The sequence below is a fragment of the Taeniopygia guttata genome, chromosome 5 (assembly GCF_048771995.1).
Source record: "Taeniopygia guttata chromosome 5, bTaeGut7.mat, whole genome shotgun sequence".
NCBI lineage: Eukaryota > Metazoa > Chordata > Aves > Passeriformes > Estrildidae > Taeniopygia > Taeniopygia guttata.
Window position 1 is genome coordinate 34,187,394 of NC_133030.1, and position 16,123 is coordinate 34,203,516.

A 16,123-nucleotide genomic window follows, 5' to 3' on the forward strand; every position below is an offset into this window, starting at 1 on the left:
GATAGATAGGTTTACACGGTAGCAACACAGCAACCATCTCCAATGTCTTGCAGGTAAATGGCCCCAGATTACGCAAATGCAGACACATCATCCAGAGCAGAAGTAATTACTGAAGTGTCTTGATAAATTAAGTCTGTCATCTAACACAGCACTTGGCAAAATGGTAGTTTCTAAAGGTTATTTTTTTGTATCACAACTTCACTGTTAATGAGGGGAATGCATGATATCCCAGCTTAGTATAGCTACCCACAGAAAAACTGAGCTTATACCCCATAAACCACAACAGTCCCACGAACTACACTTGCATATGCAGTTTTTTGGGGTTTTTTTGGCGGGGGGCTGGTCTCTGGTACATTATGCAAGGTATAACTAAGTTTTTCTACTACAGTTTTCTTTGTCAGGGCCCTACTGAATTCCCCCTAAGAAGCCAAATTTAGATGTTTCAAGACTAGCTTGCATGGATGATCAAAAGTAGCTTACTGCTCCACATAGGATAGACACATTGTTAATATGTACCAAATATTTTCAATGCTAATGCAGCTTTGACAATCACATGTCTTAGTCTTCTAAACAAAAATCAGTGTGAAACCTCACTACTACAGGAGTCAGACCACATTTTCTTCCTGACACTGCCTTTATCTCCTGTCCTATTTCCAGCACCTACCTCCTTGCATCAGCCTGACAGCTGGAAGCTGTTTTGCTGATCCTTACTTACCTCAGTGAGATGATTCAAAACACGGTGCCCTGGTGCCTGCTCAGCCTATTGAGGGATCTGCTAATACCAGCTAAAGGCAGAGATTAAGAGCATGTTGCCAAGTGAAGCAGCTTCCTCTTTGGATGGTGGTGAACTGCCTTATTCACTCCTTTACTTCATGAAAATGAAGCTTCCGATTCTTAACCACCCCAGCAAGCAATCTGGTCAAGATCTTCATGTGGCTGGCTGCCTGTGGTATTAGATTTTACAGCAGTGTAGCAAGAGTGAGGCAGGAAGTTTCCACAGATGGAGGAGCTGAACCAATTCAACTTGCAAGATGGTGGATACATGGGGAAGGAGACAGGGAAGAGAAAAGAACTATTTTTTTTGGCTAACGTATTCTTTTAAGTCAGAAGACTTCTGCTGATAAACTATACTGCATCATGCCTTTTGATAGTTGTGAGAATTACCAATACATACCTCAGATGAACAAAAAGGACAGCCAGAACAGATTTACTTCTGGCTTCAGTATTTTCAGACTTACTAATCTTGGTGTCTACAGTCCGCATATAACAGCATAATCTAACTTTCCAAGTCATTATAGAAGAACAAGCTCAGAAAAAGGAAAAAAACAATGGTTTTATTAAAACCAAAAGTATCCAGTGCTTCAGCTCTAACATTTTGCCAATAAGCAATTCACACATATAAAAAGCTAATGAACGGTTTCAAGTGTTTACTCAAATAATTTTACAACTGATGAAAGACAGTTTTCATTCCAAAAGATGTAAACATTTGCTTGTGCAAATCAACCTTTAACACACTATGGCTTCTTACATTCATCTCTTGCAACACTTTCAGCATCTCAACTCAGCTTCTGCACCACTTAGTTAACATATTTCTACAGCTCTAAAAATAAGTTAAAACTCCCCTCTCATATTAAGACAAAACATTTTATTACTCATAAATGAAAATACTTGGTACCTATTGCAGAACACAACACTGGATGAAGTTTTAAGACCCTTCAATTCTTGAATAAACTGCACATTAAGTTTCCATGTGTTCTTATAATTCTCCTGTGTGTGTGCACACATGGATTATATTTTGACGTTTACCTACTAAACAAGTAAAATACGCTCCCAATTTACTCCAACAAAAATTCAAAACATTGTCTCAAAAGAAACAGAGCTCATATGAGGTTCAACTGAGTCGTATCAAGGGGTGCTACACTACACTTAAAACTAAAAAAGTAAATAAATTTAACTGCTAATGCTCAGCATCAAAATACTTCCTTTCATATGTCTGTTAAATTTGTTTTAAATAGTTGAGAAATTGTTTTTGAACTTGATACTTATTCTAAATACTGCAAGAACAGTTGTGGGAGATGCAGCATGTTTTTAGACGCTGAGATAATCAAAACCTGAGATCTAACACAAACATTTGTGTTAGATTATTTACATATTAAGAGTATTTGTTTTATAAATCAAATTAATTTAGTTGAACTGCCTAGCATTTAGAGAGGTTTCCGTAAATTAAGAAAACCTCAACACTCAACATGAAACAAATTGCTATTTGTACATCTTCACTACTCATTCATTTAAAACAAATGAAATATTACAAACAACAATAACTAGAAAAAGATCATAAATTTAGATTTTTCCCAAGGTTAACCAAGTTACAAAGAACCCATTTAGCCATCACATTTGATCTTATAAGTCTACTGGCTTGGCAGTTGGTAGTAGTTTTACTTCAGATATTGGATTCTTTGGAGAGCCTCTATAACGAACTCTTTCTTTTCCTGAACCACTTCTTGCAATCATAGATTTTTCTGGTGCAGCACCTGGAACACTTATATTTGCATTAACTTTCAAACTGGATTTAACAATTTCATGATTGGTTAGATCTTCTAGAACGGACTTTGATGGATGAACATTTGCTTTTTGTTCACGGATTCCAACAGTTCTGACAGAACCATCAGGCTTGTCTGATGGATTTAGTGGCCTGTACCATGATTTGGATGCTAAGTCTAGTTGCTTACGAGATACAGAAACTTGGTCATATGTGCTTTCACTCCTGTGTGGCAAAAGCATGGAATTCTTTGAGGGCTTTTCTGTGCAGGGGAATAGGGCAGAATCATAGCTCAAAGATTTAACAAGAGGTGAACCAACACCACTTGATTTAACCGTCTGAGAGCTTACAGATGGTCTGTTAGCCTCCAAAAGGGAATTAATTCTTCTTATAGACTGTCTAACTGGAGTACGTTGAAACTTCAGAGGCGGTTTCGTTTTGCTTGCAGAATTTGGATCATTTAATGAAAGCTGATTGAACCACTGTATGTGGTCAGAAACCTTCCCATGGTCAGAAACAGTTGATGTTTTAGTTAAAACTTTACCCGAATTTTCATCTTTCAAGTATTGGCCGCTCATTTCATTTTGGGATTTAGGCAACTGCGGAGTAGGCAGCTGTCCTGCCAAAGAAGGTTTAGCAGTACCCCCTTCCGAATCACAGCACTTTACCATACAGTTTTCAGCTGTTTCTGAGTGTATTAATTCTATTTCCTCTTTTCTTGCAGAGAAATCTGATTTGTGTAAATCATCTTTTGTTGAATTGTTCTCAACAGTAAACTTATCTTTCTTGGCTAGTCCTTGAGGCATAGGAAGTTCTTTTACTTTTTTTGTATCTGGCTTTGGGACCTGAAGTTCAATCTCAATAGAAGTTTTGAAGTTTCTTTTCTCCAAAATGTCAATTTCCGCTTTTGATTGCTGTTTATCAGCAGCAGAAGATGGATTAAATTGGTGCAACAGCTCTCTGGATTGTACATTTGCTAGATTTTCAGAAACTTCTTCCACTAACAATTCTTTCACTGAACTGAGCCCTGAGGGACAAGGAGTTTCATTTAATATTTCACTTGGTACAACTGAGAGGGATGATTTTTTATCACCTATCAAATTGTGAAGAATACTCCCAGATGCAGAGAAGGCTTCCTTGACTTTCAGTAATGTTTCTGCAGTTGAATTACTTTCATCTTCACACAGCACAAGTTCCAAGTTGTTGTCTTGTTTGCTTGCAGTTGCAGAGTTGAATTCATCTGGAATAACTGATGGCTTTCCAAATATCAAAAGAGATTCTGAAGAGCTGACAGATTCTGAAGAGTGACTAGGCAGAATTTTCTCATTCTTGCTGACCACCTGAGAATCCTTAACAGCAGGACTGTTCCATGACATTTGGTGAGCTTCTTTATTGTGACATTTTGGAGTCAGCAAGTTTTCTTCTGACTTGCTTACATTCCTTGAACCTTAAAATAAATACCACAGCATTTAGGAATAATTTACTGTGATCTTAATAACTACAGACAAAATTCTAACTAAAAAATAATTATCAAAGCAGCACTGAATTTAAAGATGCCATTATGCCCTTAAATTTCAGAAAAGTAAAAAAAGGTTAGAGTATTAAATGAGAGGAGATGCCCAATTTCACTTAACTAAGAGAGCTACTAAAATACACTAGAAACACAACAAGCTTGTTCTAAACCAATTCTTTTTCCCAAACATAACATACAAGTGATTTTTGACTTAGCTAGAAGCATACTTTTAATCCAATTGCTTTTATACTTTTATCCATAAAGTTGCTTTTACAAAGTAAAAAAAAAGTTTTCCCCATCTAATATATTTGGTTAGGCAATCACCTTTCTTAGGGAATTTTTCATTGACATATGGGCTGAAGAGTACATCTCTTCTTGCACATTCAGTTTTGCTTTCCAAACCTTGCTGACTTGCAAGACGCCGTCCAATATTTTCTGATCTATTGCCAGCTGCACATCCTGATACAACATTCTTGAACAAACAAAAAGTGTTAATTGCTTTTATATAAACTTGTAATTTGAAATCTCATTTACAGAGGAAGCTTCAGCAAACCACTACACAAATCATCCACAGCAGCCTTTTCTTGGCTGTACTTCCTCTTGCCTTGAGTCTCTGCAGACCTAGGTGGAGAACAGCCTCCCTGCAGTCAGGCAGACTTACTCACACTGTGAACAGAGAGACTCTGTGCACAGGCTCTGCCAGGTCAGACACTCAGGAACTGGGAGACCCGCTGATCGCAAGCATGATGGCTTGATCCCAACAAGCAGGCAAGCTCCCATCCAGACACATGCTCCATTTCCCCATTCCCCAACAGGATGAGGGAGAGAATTGGAAAGATGAAAATGAAAAGGAACACATCAACACCACACACAAAAAAACCCAAACCCATACAGGATGCAAAGGTCATCACTTACAACAATCAGGCCAGTTCTCAGCAAGCCTCTGAGCAGTGGCTACTTTCCATAAATTATCCCCGTCCCAGTTTTACTGGTGAGCTTAACATTACATGGCATGGAATTCCTTCTAGGTCAATTCAAGTCAGCTGATCCCTCCCTCAGCATCTTGCCCCATGCCAACCAAACACAGTACAAGCTGTTACTGCTTGTATGCAGTAACTGCATAGCTGTTACCGCTATGCAAATAAACCTCAAGCTTCTTGTACTTGACAGCAAGCAGGTTCAATTAACACTGAGACCCCCTCCATTACAAAATACATCCTTCCTGCTCCTGAAAAGCAATGCCCCAAACTTTGGAGAGGACTGGGTACTTACCATTTCTCTGTTGCTTTTCCCCAAACCAAATTTCAAGCGTAAAGATCTACGAACCATTTCTTTTCGGCTTATCTTTGGAGAAAAACAACCTGTCTTTCCTGATTCAGCTCTGGAAAGACATAAGAGAGGAAGGGACATAAACTCTTTAGGAGGACAAGGAAAACATCCTGACATTTATTTACAGTTATTTCCTCCAGTTTTACATATTTTATTGCCTTCTTGCCCACCTTTCTTTAATAGGCACAGAAAGCTATACCAGATCCTATTTTGTTTTGAGCTTAATTTTGCAACATCAGAAGATCTGGTGGTTTTAAGATTACTATAAAAATGTACCAAAACCAATAATTTTGGAGGCAGATTGAGGTCATTATTCAAGGGGTCTAGACAGATGTCTCCGATTTATCTTTAGGTTTTGAGAGTTAATTACCTGTATAGTTTTTTGCTTGCAAGTCTTTTACTTCTTCTATTCCCTGTACTGGACACATTATTTTCACCCATGGTTGAAGGAGATAGTGAGGTTTGTGACGACTCAAGACACACACAAGGACTTGCTTCAAACTGAACTACAGGGACAAAATTGTATTTATATGAACTTAAAATAGTCACATTTTTTTCAGATAAAGACAAGTTTAAGCAACAAAGAACAGGTTTTTCAACAGCACAATTTTTTTGCTTATTTTGTACAGTGCTGGCTTGAAATTTGATTTCCACCTTAAAATTTAAAAAAGCTGTTGCTTGTAGCATCCATAAAAGCAGCTGGACTGCAATTAATTACACGCTACAGATATCACTACCTCAAACAAGTTTCCACAGTATTATCATCAGATCAATTCCTCAAAGTTAAGAGCTCAAGAAGAAAAATTAGACATAGTCTCATTATTATTTGCAGTCTTATTAGACATAGTCTAATTATTATTTGCATACCTAGCCAGAACAGCTGAAGCAACAAAAAGAAAATGGCTGCGTTTTTTACTACTGGATATTTTATGAAAGATATGCATCACTGCTATCTTTAAAAATGTCATTACTTTTGTTTGCTTATCCAAAGAAACTAGAATTTCATGGAGAACATGAAATGATTTAATGAGAAAAGCACTAAGTCTTATAACAGTCATTTGAAGGGGAAAAAAAAAAAAACCAAGCAAAACAGCCAATCTAGAAATATCCTTCCACCCTAACTTCAGTTGGCAGCACATTAAAGAATGAAATAAAAATAAAACAGGATTCTCAGAATAGCCTGATGGTTGGAAGCCCTCTAGTAGAATAAAACGGTACTAAAGCATTGTCAAACAAAAGTAGAATTTTCTCTAGACTTTTGAGATGTAACATCTAGAGAAAAAACAAGATGTGATAGGACACAAGAAAGAAGCTTTATAAAAGCAACAACTACATTTCTCATAGAGCTTAGATCAGCTATTTAAGCATTTAGGACATAGAAGGCTACAAGTTTCAAAAGGTTGGAAGCATAGGCAGTCTGCATGGATTTGTGCACCAAGAAAGAAACAGGAGTATAACCTGAGTGATCATAGAGAGCAAAAAAGGTAAAAGGACATCAGGACTGCAACTATGAGAGATTAATAGAACAAAAAAAAACAAGCAAGAGAATTCGGCTTTTGCTCAATCCCTGTAAATGAGTCACAATGAACATACACTATTTACCAAGATGGGGAAGTAGTGCAAGGAACACTTGAGCAATAAGCATCAATGACAGACAAACAAGAACAAATAGCTCCACTCTTAAATTAAGAGCCACCAACAATCACTATAAGCAGCAAAGAAAACATCATGGCACTGTACCTGATGCTGGTGTTGAGATGCTGTTAAATATGCTACTTGGTAAAAACTCAAAGGCAAAATTATGCTTAAAAGAGCGTCTCTTCTTGCTGGACAAGCCCTGAGAGCAATCAGCTGGAAGTTTCCGCTTGGTACTTGGAGTAAGGACCACTGGAGTCACTGATGAAAGGACTGAAATTAAGGAAATCAAATTTGCAGTAATAGGTTAAAAGTTGGAGAGGTTGTTTTGAGGCTTTTTTTTAACTCTGAAAAACTTGTTGCAAAAGCTTAGCCAAAGTGCATGCATTTTGAACAGGCAAAGCAATCAGTATAGCTGAGGGTTTGATTTTTTTATTTTGTTGGGTTTTTGGCAAGTTTAGAGTACCAGAAAGGAAAATCCAAACCCACAGATCAATCAAACAATACAGGTATTAGGAGGAGGTAAATGTATAGTCATCTGCTGAAAGTTTTAGAGAAGTAAGTGTGAAAGAATTTTTGTCCTTGCAGATTCATTCCAAGGATAATAAAATGCTGCACTACTGCACTGAAGCCTTAGTGGGTCATTAGCTAAAAAGCACAAATTTGGTTGGGTAATCCCCAGAGCTGAACCACACAGCCCACTACTGCAGTGATTGTAGCTGCTCCAAGAATTACAGTAAATGCAGTATCCTCAATAAATATGTATCTATATTCCATTTAAAAAAATGTAATCACTTAGCTTCAACTAAGTTCTAATTCTTTCATTTCAAAAAAATATTGAATATAGTTAACAAATCCAGAAGATACTGCATGGGCTTTACTCAGTACAAATACACCAGTACCTACCGCTTCTGTCTTGTTGAGGTGTAGTGGAGGGTGTTCTGTTAGATTTAAATTTATTCAATGCTCCACTAACAATATCTGAAATGCAAGACACACCGAGCAATCAAATTTAAATGTGAAGCCTGTCTTGCTCTATTTTCAACTCACATTTAACTCTTTTTTTAGTGAGAAATAAAGCAAATCAGTTTAAATGGTTGTTTTATGTATAAAATATCATAGCCCAGATCCTTCCAACAACATCGTTTTTATTGCTTTCACAATAGCTGAAGAAATCCATTTTCCTTAAAAAAATTATTTTAAAAAACCAAACAAAAATCCCAACAGAGCAGAGAAGTACAATACACAAAAAAAACATGTCATGGCCTACCATACAGTCATATAACCTTAATTTCAACTACTGTCAGGTTACATGAGCTAAATAAATACCTATGATTTTATAACCATACAAAAGAGAACTCGGAATATACCATTTGATTGTCCATAACTGGCAAAAAACCCACCTTAACCCTGTTGAAAACTGAAAAATCCTCACCCAAAATCCCAGATCTATGATACCAGAGCACACAGTATCCAATAATACCCAATTCAGATTTACACTTCAGAACACATATTAGCTACGCTAATTCAAAACACACTTACCATTTGCATCCCTGGTTTCTCATGACCTGACTTCTCAAAGTATATATTAACGTACCATTTCAAAATTAGCAACAACAACAAACAAACCCTTTAGCCTTCTGCAATAGGATCTGAAGTTGACTCAACAAGAAGCCAGAATATTAATTTGGCTATAAAAATCCAAAATAGCTTCTTTAATAGACAACAGAGTAGAAAACTGAGTAAATATACAATAATGTGATTACTGAAGTCTTATACACATTTTTCAAATCAAACCCAACCAGTTTTGAAGACATCTGTTCTGTGTGTGGAAGAAGGAAGTGCTTTAGGATCAGACTACTTGAAGTCTCAGTTCTGTTTTTGGTTTTGAAAGTTTCACAAAACATACCTACCCCCAACACTTCGGTGCCTCCTCCTCTTACACTCACTGGGAGATTCATTTTCACTGTCTTCCTGGCCCCACAGTGAGGGAGTAGATTGAAAGACATTAACACCCAACATTGCAGGAATCTTTTCCAAGATAAATTCTGGTACTTGTCCTGGAATAGTTAAATATTTTTTTTTAATGATTCTTAAAAGTTGAAAAGAAAAGCTGTACACAGGTTGTTCATTGAGACACGTTGATAAGCATTTATCATCTTACCTACTTCCGCTGCATGGTCAATAAGTGTTTCCACAACAGCAGCTTGCAAGCGAATTTTTTTTTCTGTACTACTGGACATCTTTTCATTTTCATTCGAGTGCAAGAGGTTAGGAGCAAAAATCACTGCCAGATTACTGCTATCCATTCTGTTTTCATTGGATCTTAACAAAAAAAAGGCTTTTTAAATTCAAATTATCAGAATATAAACAGTGGAGAAAAAAAAAGACCAAATAAGACAAATGCAGTTAAAAAAACTAAAACGGACTCATTCACTGGAGTGCTTATATACCAAGATTAATGTATACATTTATGCATTCCAAGTCAGATAATTGCACGACTATTTTACTGAAATCAAGAAGTTATAGATCCTCCCTCAATTTTAGGGAATGCAGGGTATCAAATTATGGTAATTCTGCTGAACAAAGTCAAGTGTCCAGTTTATTAAGTTTTCTTCAAGAAAACTGTGGATTTATGAAATAAAATACTATGACTGAATTAAGTGAATATCTGCAGATATGAAACTTAAAAATGGTAAACCACTCACAGAAAGTTACAGCACTTGCCTGGACAGAGAAGTAGTTAAGGGAATTCAGAGCTGTTTACAAACACGTTCTTTACACTGACCTTAAGGACACAGTTCTCAGAAAGTTGAAAAAGTATCTCAAAGCTGCAATTGTTCTGTCAGCCATCAAACAGGACAGCAGCATGGTTGCAGTTTTCTTCTCATTTCCAAGCTGCTGAGCTTTTAATAGGCCTTCCTGCAGGTGAGGTGGAAGGATGGGTTCTGGCAGCTCTCTAAAGAACTGTTTGAGAAGCCCTGCAACATCACATGGCAGTGCAGCTGAGAGGCAGTTTTCACCTTGATCCAGTTTGCTCTGAAATTTTTCGTAAGAAACACAATTTAAAGTCTTCAACATATTGTCAGATTTCTAAATTTAGGCAGTAAGGCTGTAGCCCATGTCACAACAGACAGCCATACCTTCCCAATTGTTAGTTTCAGCCTTGTCATGTTTTATTCAACTACATTATATACAATGAGACACGGGCAATGTTGTCAGACATGTATTAATTTAGAGTTTTCCCATCTTCCCTCCACCAGGAGAACACTGCCAAACAAATATCCTCATAGCATCCAGTGTGCACAATTACTAATGAGTTTGTTCGGTCCCAACTATTCTCATCATCTGGAAGCCAAAATATTTAAAAGATAAAAAAAAAAAAAAGGGGGAAGCCTGTCAGCTTCTGGACTAGATCTCCTATCTTCTAGAGCAGGCAATGTTACCAACTTGAATATGACTGAAAAAGAGTCCAAAAATTAAAACATGAAAAGAGTCCAAAAATTAAAACATGGCCAAGTGAAAATGCAGCTTATTAAGGAAAAAAAAGAGCAGTTTTAGAGATACCTTTAAGGCTTTTAAGCGAACAAGAGATCCAGACTTTCTGAAGAGCCCCTCAGTATGAATGTGTTCTTCCAAATATCCACATGTATCAACGAGAAAGCTGAGAAAAGAACAGCAACAGTTATGATGCTCAGAATAAAGCTTGGGCTTTTTCCACAAAAACTATTTCATCATTTCTTGTAAAACTTCATATATAGAATAATTTTCCCCAATGACAAGAGTATAAAAAAATACAGCTGAATAAGAGCTCTGAATTCCCTGTCCAACTTCTGCATCCCTCCTTTTCCACCTGGAACTATTCTTATATGCCCCAGAAGCTCTAGCAGGCATGGAACAAATATTACATTCTTTCTTCAGACAAGGGTCAGAAGATATACAGAAATATTACATTCCTTCTTCTGATATAAAGAGAGCAAAGCAAAATCTAAAAATACATTTTTAATTTACCTTGGAATATAACCATATTCTGGCACAAGTGATTGTGGCAACGCATGAAAAGATATTCCAAAGATTTTACCCTGAAATACAAAATTCAAATCATGTCATTCAAAAGTTGATATAATTATCAACTATATAGTACAAAGAAGCGCACATTCCACAAGTAGACATAAGGGTAGTTAAGACAAAAAACAAAGTCTTTCAGATAAGAGGCATTGTCTGGAAAAGCACTATCATCTCCAGAGATCTAAACCTGATTCTAGACACCCTAGATGATTGTGAAAGAGTAGAAAGCTTTTCTGCAGTGTGTTTTACACTTCTTATTTTACAAAAAGTTAATTTTCTTGTAAGACTCACCAATCAGTAAAGGATATGAACCAGATTGTTTGGGAGTCTCATGTTAGTTTTTCAAATTAACTATACCTTATTTTTCTTAAAAATCAACACAAGACAATTTAAATATCTTTTTTTTTTTTAATAAATTTTTCTTCATCTCAAGACACTCAAAGGTTAAACTGTTGAGTTTAACCTTTTGGGAAGGGTTAAACTCAACAGAACAATCTAGACAACTGTTCTGAATGTCTTATTTAGCACTTGCTCTTAAAAAACTTATCTCTACTGCCTTATAGGAAGACATTAAAGTATGTTACATGTTAGAAAAATAAGTAAATCTCATCAGTCGTTACTACTGATGTTCATCCACAGCATCAACAACTTCTACATCCTACAATTTCTACTTTATTTTTTTATATTCCAGTTTACAGAACCTGCAAGCCAGTCCCTCTCCCAACCAGAAGAGGACTGGGATTATGCCCAACTTGTTCTTAGAGCTGAATGCAAACTTAGTCTCATAGCTGAAATTCAACGTGCTGTCTGTGTTAGGAAAACGGTTAATCAGTAACTAACCCCTTGCACTTAATCTAATCTGTCCTACAGAAAACAAACATAACAGAGTCAGGAAAGAGAAGCAACACATCTGTCATTGTGTTCCAGGCTGCTAGTAAAGCTACAAAAAGAAAATTAACTCCAAGAGAGAACGTTTCTTCCGTACGTACAAGATTACGTAATAGAAAACTCCAGTGCTTTGGAATTCAACATTTAGAATTCCTAACTGATATCCTCACTTCACTAGGTTTTGTTTGATGTATCAGAAGTTGTGACTTCATTTCTTCTTCTTAATAAATACGTGAATAAAATTATGTCTGTTCTCTCAGAACAGAAATAAGACATTCCTTGGCAAAACAAATGTTATTCTGTAGCTTTTCCTACGTTGCTCAGTAGTTAAGTACACATTTTCTTCCTTGCATACAATTTAAGCACTACAGACAGCAACAAGGACATCTTTTACCAAGACATACATATATTGTTCTCAGCTCTTATCATCTTCCCTTCAAATGGAAAAGTCTAGAACCATGTATTTGACACTAACAAGGGGAAGAAAACTAGTTCTAACTTTTCCCTTGCTTTCTCCCTTTCCAAACAACCCAGTTCAAGCATGTCTTCCCAACTTCTTTAGTTTATATTGCCAAGGATTACTGCAGCATTGTGTGGTGACTTCTCAGTCTTACAGAAACCTCAGTCTCAAGATGTTTAGCTCTGTGCCATACCAGTTGCACAGAGATCTTGTTTAGGACTTGACCATGCTCCACATTTTATAAATTAAAGAGTCTACCAGAAGATCAGTATTCTCTAACGGATCTCAATGCTGGCATCCATTATAATATGTCAATTTTAAATAACAGTCCTGAGACAGAAAACACTTTTTTCCTTTATCATATTTAAGGCAATGGGAGAGATTTCATTCCTGAACCTCTGGCAAATTAAGGCAAGAGCTGTCTGTTCCAAAATACGTAGTCATGCCTTATACTAAGAAACTAGGCAAATAAATCCCTTCAAAAAAAACCAAAAATCTAAGAAACCAAGCTTTTCTTAGACACACAGCTTTTAGAAACAACACCGTAACTATATTCCAAGAAATAATACAATTACTAAGATTTGAATTCTGTGGTGAGTGACATCAATCGCAGTGAAGCATAAAATGCTCTCGCAGGGATCAGCGGCGCCCGTGCGCGTTTCATGGCCAGCAAGCCCGCGGACAAAAGAGGAACAGCTCCCTCGCCATCCTCTCACTCGAGTGCCGAACTGCCGGGGCGGGACAGCCAGCGCCACGGAGCCGCTGCCCTCCCGAATCACAGCACGGCCATGGAACGGCCCCGGGGCACTTGCAGGCTGCAGGAAAGCGGAAAAAGCTCTTTTCCCCAGCCCCTGTTGGGGGCTGACAGGAGCCGCGGCATTACGGGAACGGCGCTGCTGCGGAACCAGCGCTGCCGGCGACAGGAGCAGCCGCCGGACCCGTGCGAGCTTCGGCCCTGCCCGCCCGGGAAGCGGAGCCCCCTGAGCTCCCCCCGCCCCGCTCACCTCCGCCGGGGCAGCTCCCGGTGTCTTGGCCACCGCCAGGCAGCTCCCGCTCTTCACCTTGATCCCGTACGCAGCCCGGAGCTCCTCCAGCACGGCCAGCCGGACCAACCTCCGCCTCTGCTCCGCCATCCCTGCGCCCCCCGCCCGGCCCGGCGCCGCCGCCCCTCAGAGCCCGCCGGGCGCCATGGCGGCCCCGCTGCCGCCGGACAGACCGCGCGCGGCCCCGCCCGCGCCCTGATTGGGCCGCTCGCCGTTCGAAATCAGGCCCCGCCCGCCCAACGGCCACGCGGGCTGCCCGCCGCGCCTGCTCCGAGCGCCGCCTCTGAGCCCACCGGCCAAGGCCCCCGCGCGCCGCTCCCGGCGATCGCGCTGGATGCCTAAGGGCCGGGGTGGGGGCGCGGCAATGGGAGCGGCTCAGCGCTGCGTGCCAACATCTGTGTAATCCTTCCATCCTTACATCTCTGCCTCAGCCCTGCGTGCCCACATCTGTGTAATCCTTCCATCCTCACATCTCTGCCTCAGCCCTGCGTCCCCACGTCTGGGTAATCCTTCCATCCTCACATCTCTGCCTCAGCCCTGCGCGCCCACATCTGTGTAATCCTTCCATCCTCACATCTCTGCCTCAGCCCTGCGTGCCCGCATCTGTGTAATCCTTCCATCCTCACATCTCTGCCTCAGCCCTGCGTGCCCACATCTGTGTAATCCTTCCATCCTCATATCTCTGCCTCAGCCCTGCGTGCCCACATCTGTGTAATCCTTCCGTCCTCATATCTCTGCCATCCCTCCGTCCCCACGTCTGCCTCATCCCAGACACGTGCCCGCCCCTTGCCTCCCCAAGTGTGCAGCGGTGCCGAGTTTGGGGATGGTTCACTTGGTTGATCACTCGGTAACATCTTGTCTCTTTCTCTGAAAATAAGCTTCAAATAAAAACAGCTGCCCACCGCAGTTTTGGGGGTAAACTGGACTCTTCCACCGTACCTGACAGCCGGGGCATGTCAGGTATCAGCACAGAAAAACCCCTGAGGTTCTTCCCATCTGCTTCCGTCATTGCCATTGCTTTCCCCGGCATTACCTGAGTTCTGTGCATGTCTGCCCGAAGCGATCCATTATTTCCACCATTTTCTGCTGACAAAGCAACACTCCACAATTTTAGTGACACTTGAGCCATTAGCAGCAAGTTTGGCTTGTACTTTCTAAATTTGGGCTCCCTTGCCCGTTCCATACAGTGAACTCAGACACCTCGTGCAGCAGAGTCATTCTGGGCTTTGCACCCTGTTATTATAGGAAGAACATCTCCCTTTTTTCCTTGGTGTTTTTTTTTGGTTTGGTTTTTTGGATTTTGTTTGTTTTTTTGAGTTTTTATTCTATTCTGAAGTAACTCTTCACGTGCCAACAACACTACAGTTAACCAAATTCTGTGTAGTAAGAAAAAGGCACTGTACAAAAAATAAGCTTTCCAGCTTTTTCAAGTGTTCTGTTACTAGTTCAAAAGTGAATCTTACTTCACTGAGAGAAATACTAAGATTACAACAAAGCTTAGACGCAGCTAAGCTTTGTGGTAATAACAAGCTCCTTACAGTGCTCTGAGCACTTAGGAACACAAAAGCTAGAGAATAAAAAGAGAATAGCTAAAATTTTTCCAAATGTCAGCGAAATGTAAACCCTCTCATAAATTATATAGAAGAAAGATTTAGTAGCAGTAATAAAAAGCAGGTTAGATACAAGTTTTCTTAAGTAAACCCCCATGATTTTGATTATGGATGTCAAAATCATGTTATTGTACAAAAGTAATATTCCTCTAAATGTCATTTTAGTTTAACCCTAATGTAAGTATTATCTGTCCTGGTATTGAAACGTCCTGGCATTGAAATGGCATGAAAATACAAAATTTAAACTCTAAAATATCACTAAATTTCTCTAAATATAGGGAAAACAAAAGTAAAGGAATCAAGTAAATAGCTACCATGAAATTTAATTTAAACAATCTCTATTCCAACGTAGTATTTTGTAGTAATGATGAATTACACAAGAGGGAGCTGTGACTGGATAAATATATCACATATTTTCATACTGAGCATTTTCTGTTCAGCATTCACTTAAGAAGGAACAGTTTATGATAGCATGTACTCCATTATTTTTACCAAAAAACGTGGTATGGGTAAATTTTTTACCTTTTGCAGGAGATTTTTAAAGTGACAGTATAATCTAAATTTTGTCAACACCATTTGTCAAATATTTTAATATTCTTTTGGTGATTTTGGCATGTTTCTGTTTTATTTGCAGGTAGAGACTGAAGCAGAAAAAATTACTTTGCAAATAAGAACTATAGTTTTGCAATCAGTTGTAACATCCCAACTCAAATCTATTACACCCGTTTGAAATCGAGTTAGGAAAAATAAACAATTATTTAGCGTTGTCCTGAGGTGACTTTATGATGCTTGTATCCCCAGTTGTCTTTTCTGCTTATTCTGGATGTTGAGTTCTGTGCTTTTAAATGAGATCTGAGAGCGAAGGGGGGAGAAGGAGAAGCAGTGGGATGTCTGAGATGGCCATATTTAAAAACATAAAAATAGGAACTTCATCTCTCTCTCCCAGTGTGTTCTCTCCCTCGGACAGTGAGAGAGAAACAAGGAGTTTTTCTTTGTTTTTCACTGGTTTTCCTCATTAGCTGCAGCAAGGAATGTTTT

The 16,123-nt window shown here is 39.0% G+C and overlaps 1 protein-coding gene across 3 annotated transcripts; it reads right to left on the reverse strand.

Moving 5' to 3' along the window:
- Nucleotides 1-1,313: 1,313 nt before the first annotated feature.
- ARHGAP11A (Rho GTPase activating protein 11A) lies at nt 1,314-13,972 on the reverse strand. Of its 3 annotated transcripts, XM_012574351.5 has the most exons (12): nt 13,437-13,972; nt 11,028-11,098; nt 10,584-10,680; nt 9,805-10,055; nt 9,181-9,341; nt 8,930-9,076; nt 7,923-7,997; nt 7,122-7,289; nt 5,752-5,887; nt 5,325-5,433; nt 4,377-4,524; nt 1,314-3,986 (listed from the first exon to the last, which is right to left on the reverse strand). In XM_012574351.5, the coding sequence occupies exons 1-12, from the start codon at nt 13,563-13,565 to the stop codon at nt 2,401-2,403; spliced, it is 3,078 nt and encodes a 1,025-aa protein (XP_012429805.5). In that variant the 5' UTR covers nt 13,566-13,972; the 3' UTR covers nt 1,314-2,400. The 3 variants fall into 3 exon arrangements, with proteins under 3 accessions (XP_012429805.5, XP_030130407.4, XP_030130408.4); XM_030274547.4 differs by lacking the exon at nt 7,923-7,997 and having other exon boundaries at nt 13,437-13,970; XM_030274548.4 differs by lacking the exons at nt 11,028-11,098; nt 13,437-13,972 and having other exon boundaries at nt 9,805-9,997.
- Nucleotides 13,973-16,123: the final 2,151 nt, after the last annotated feature.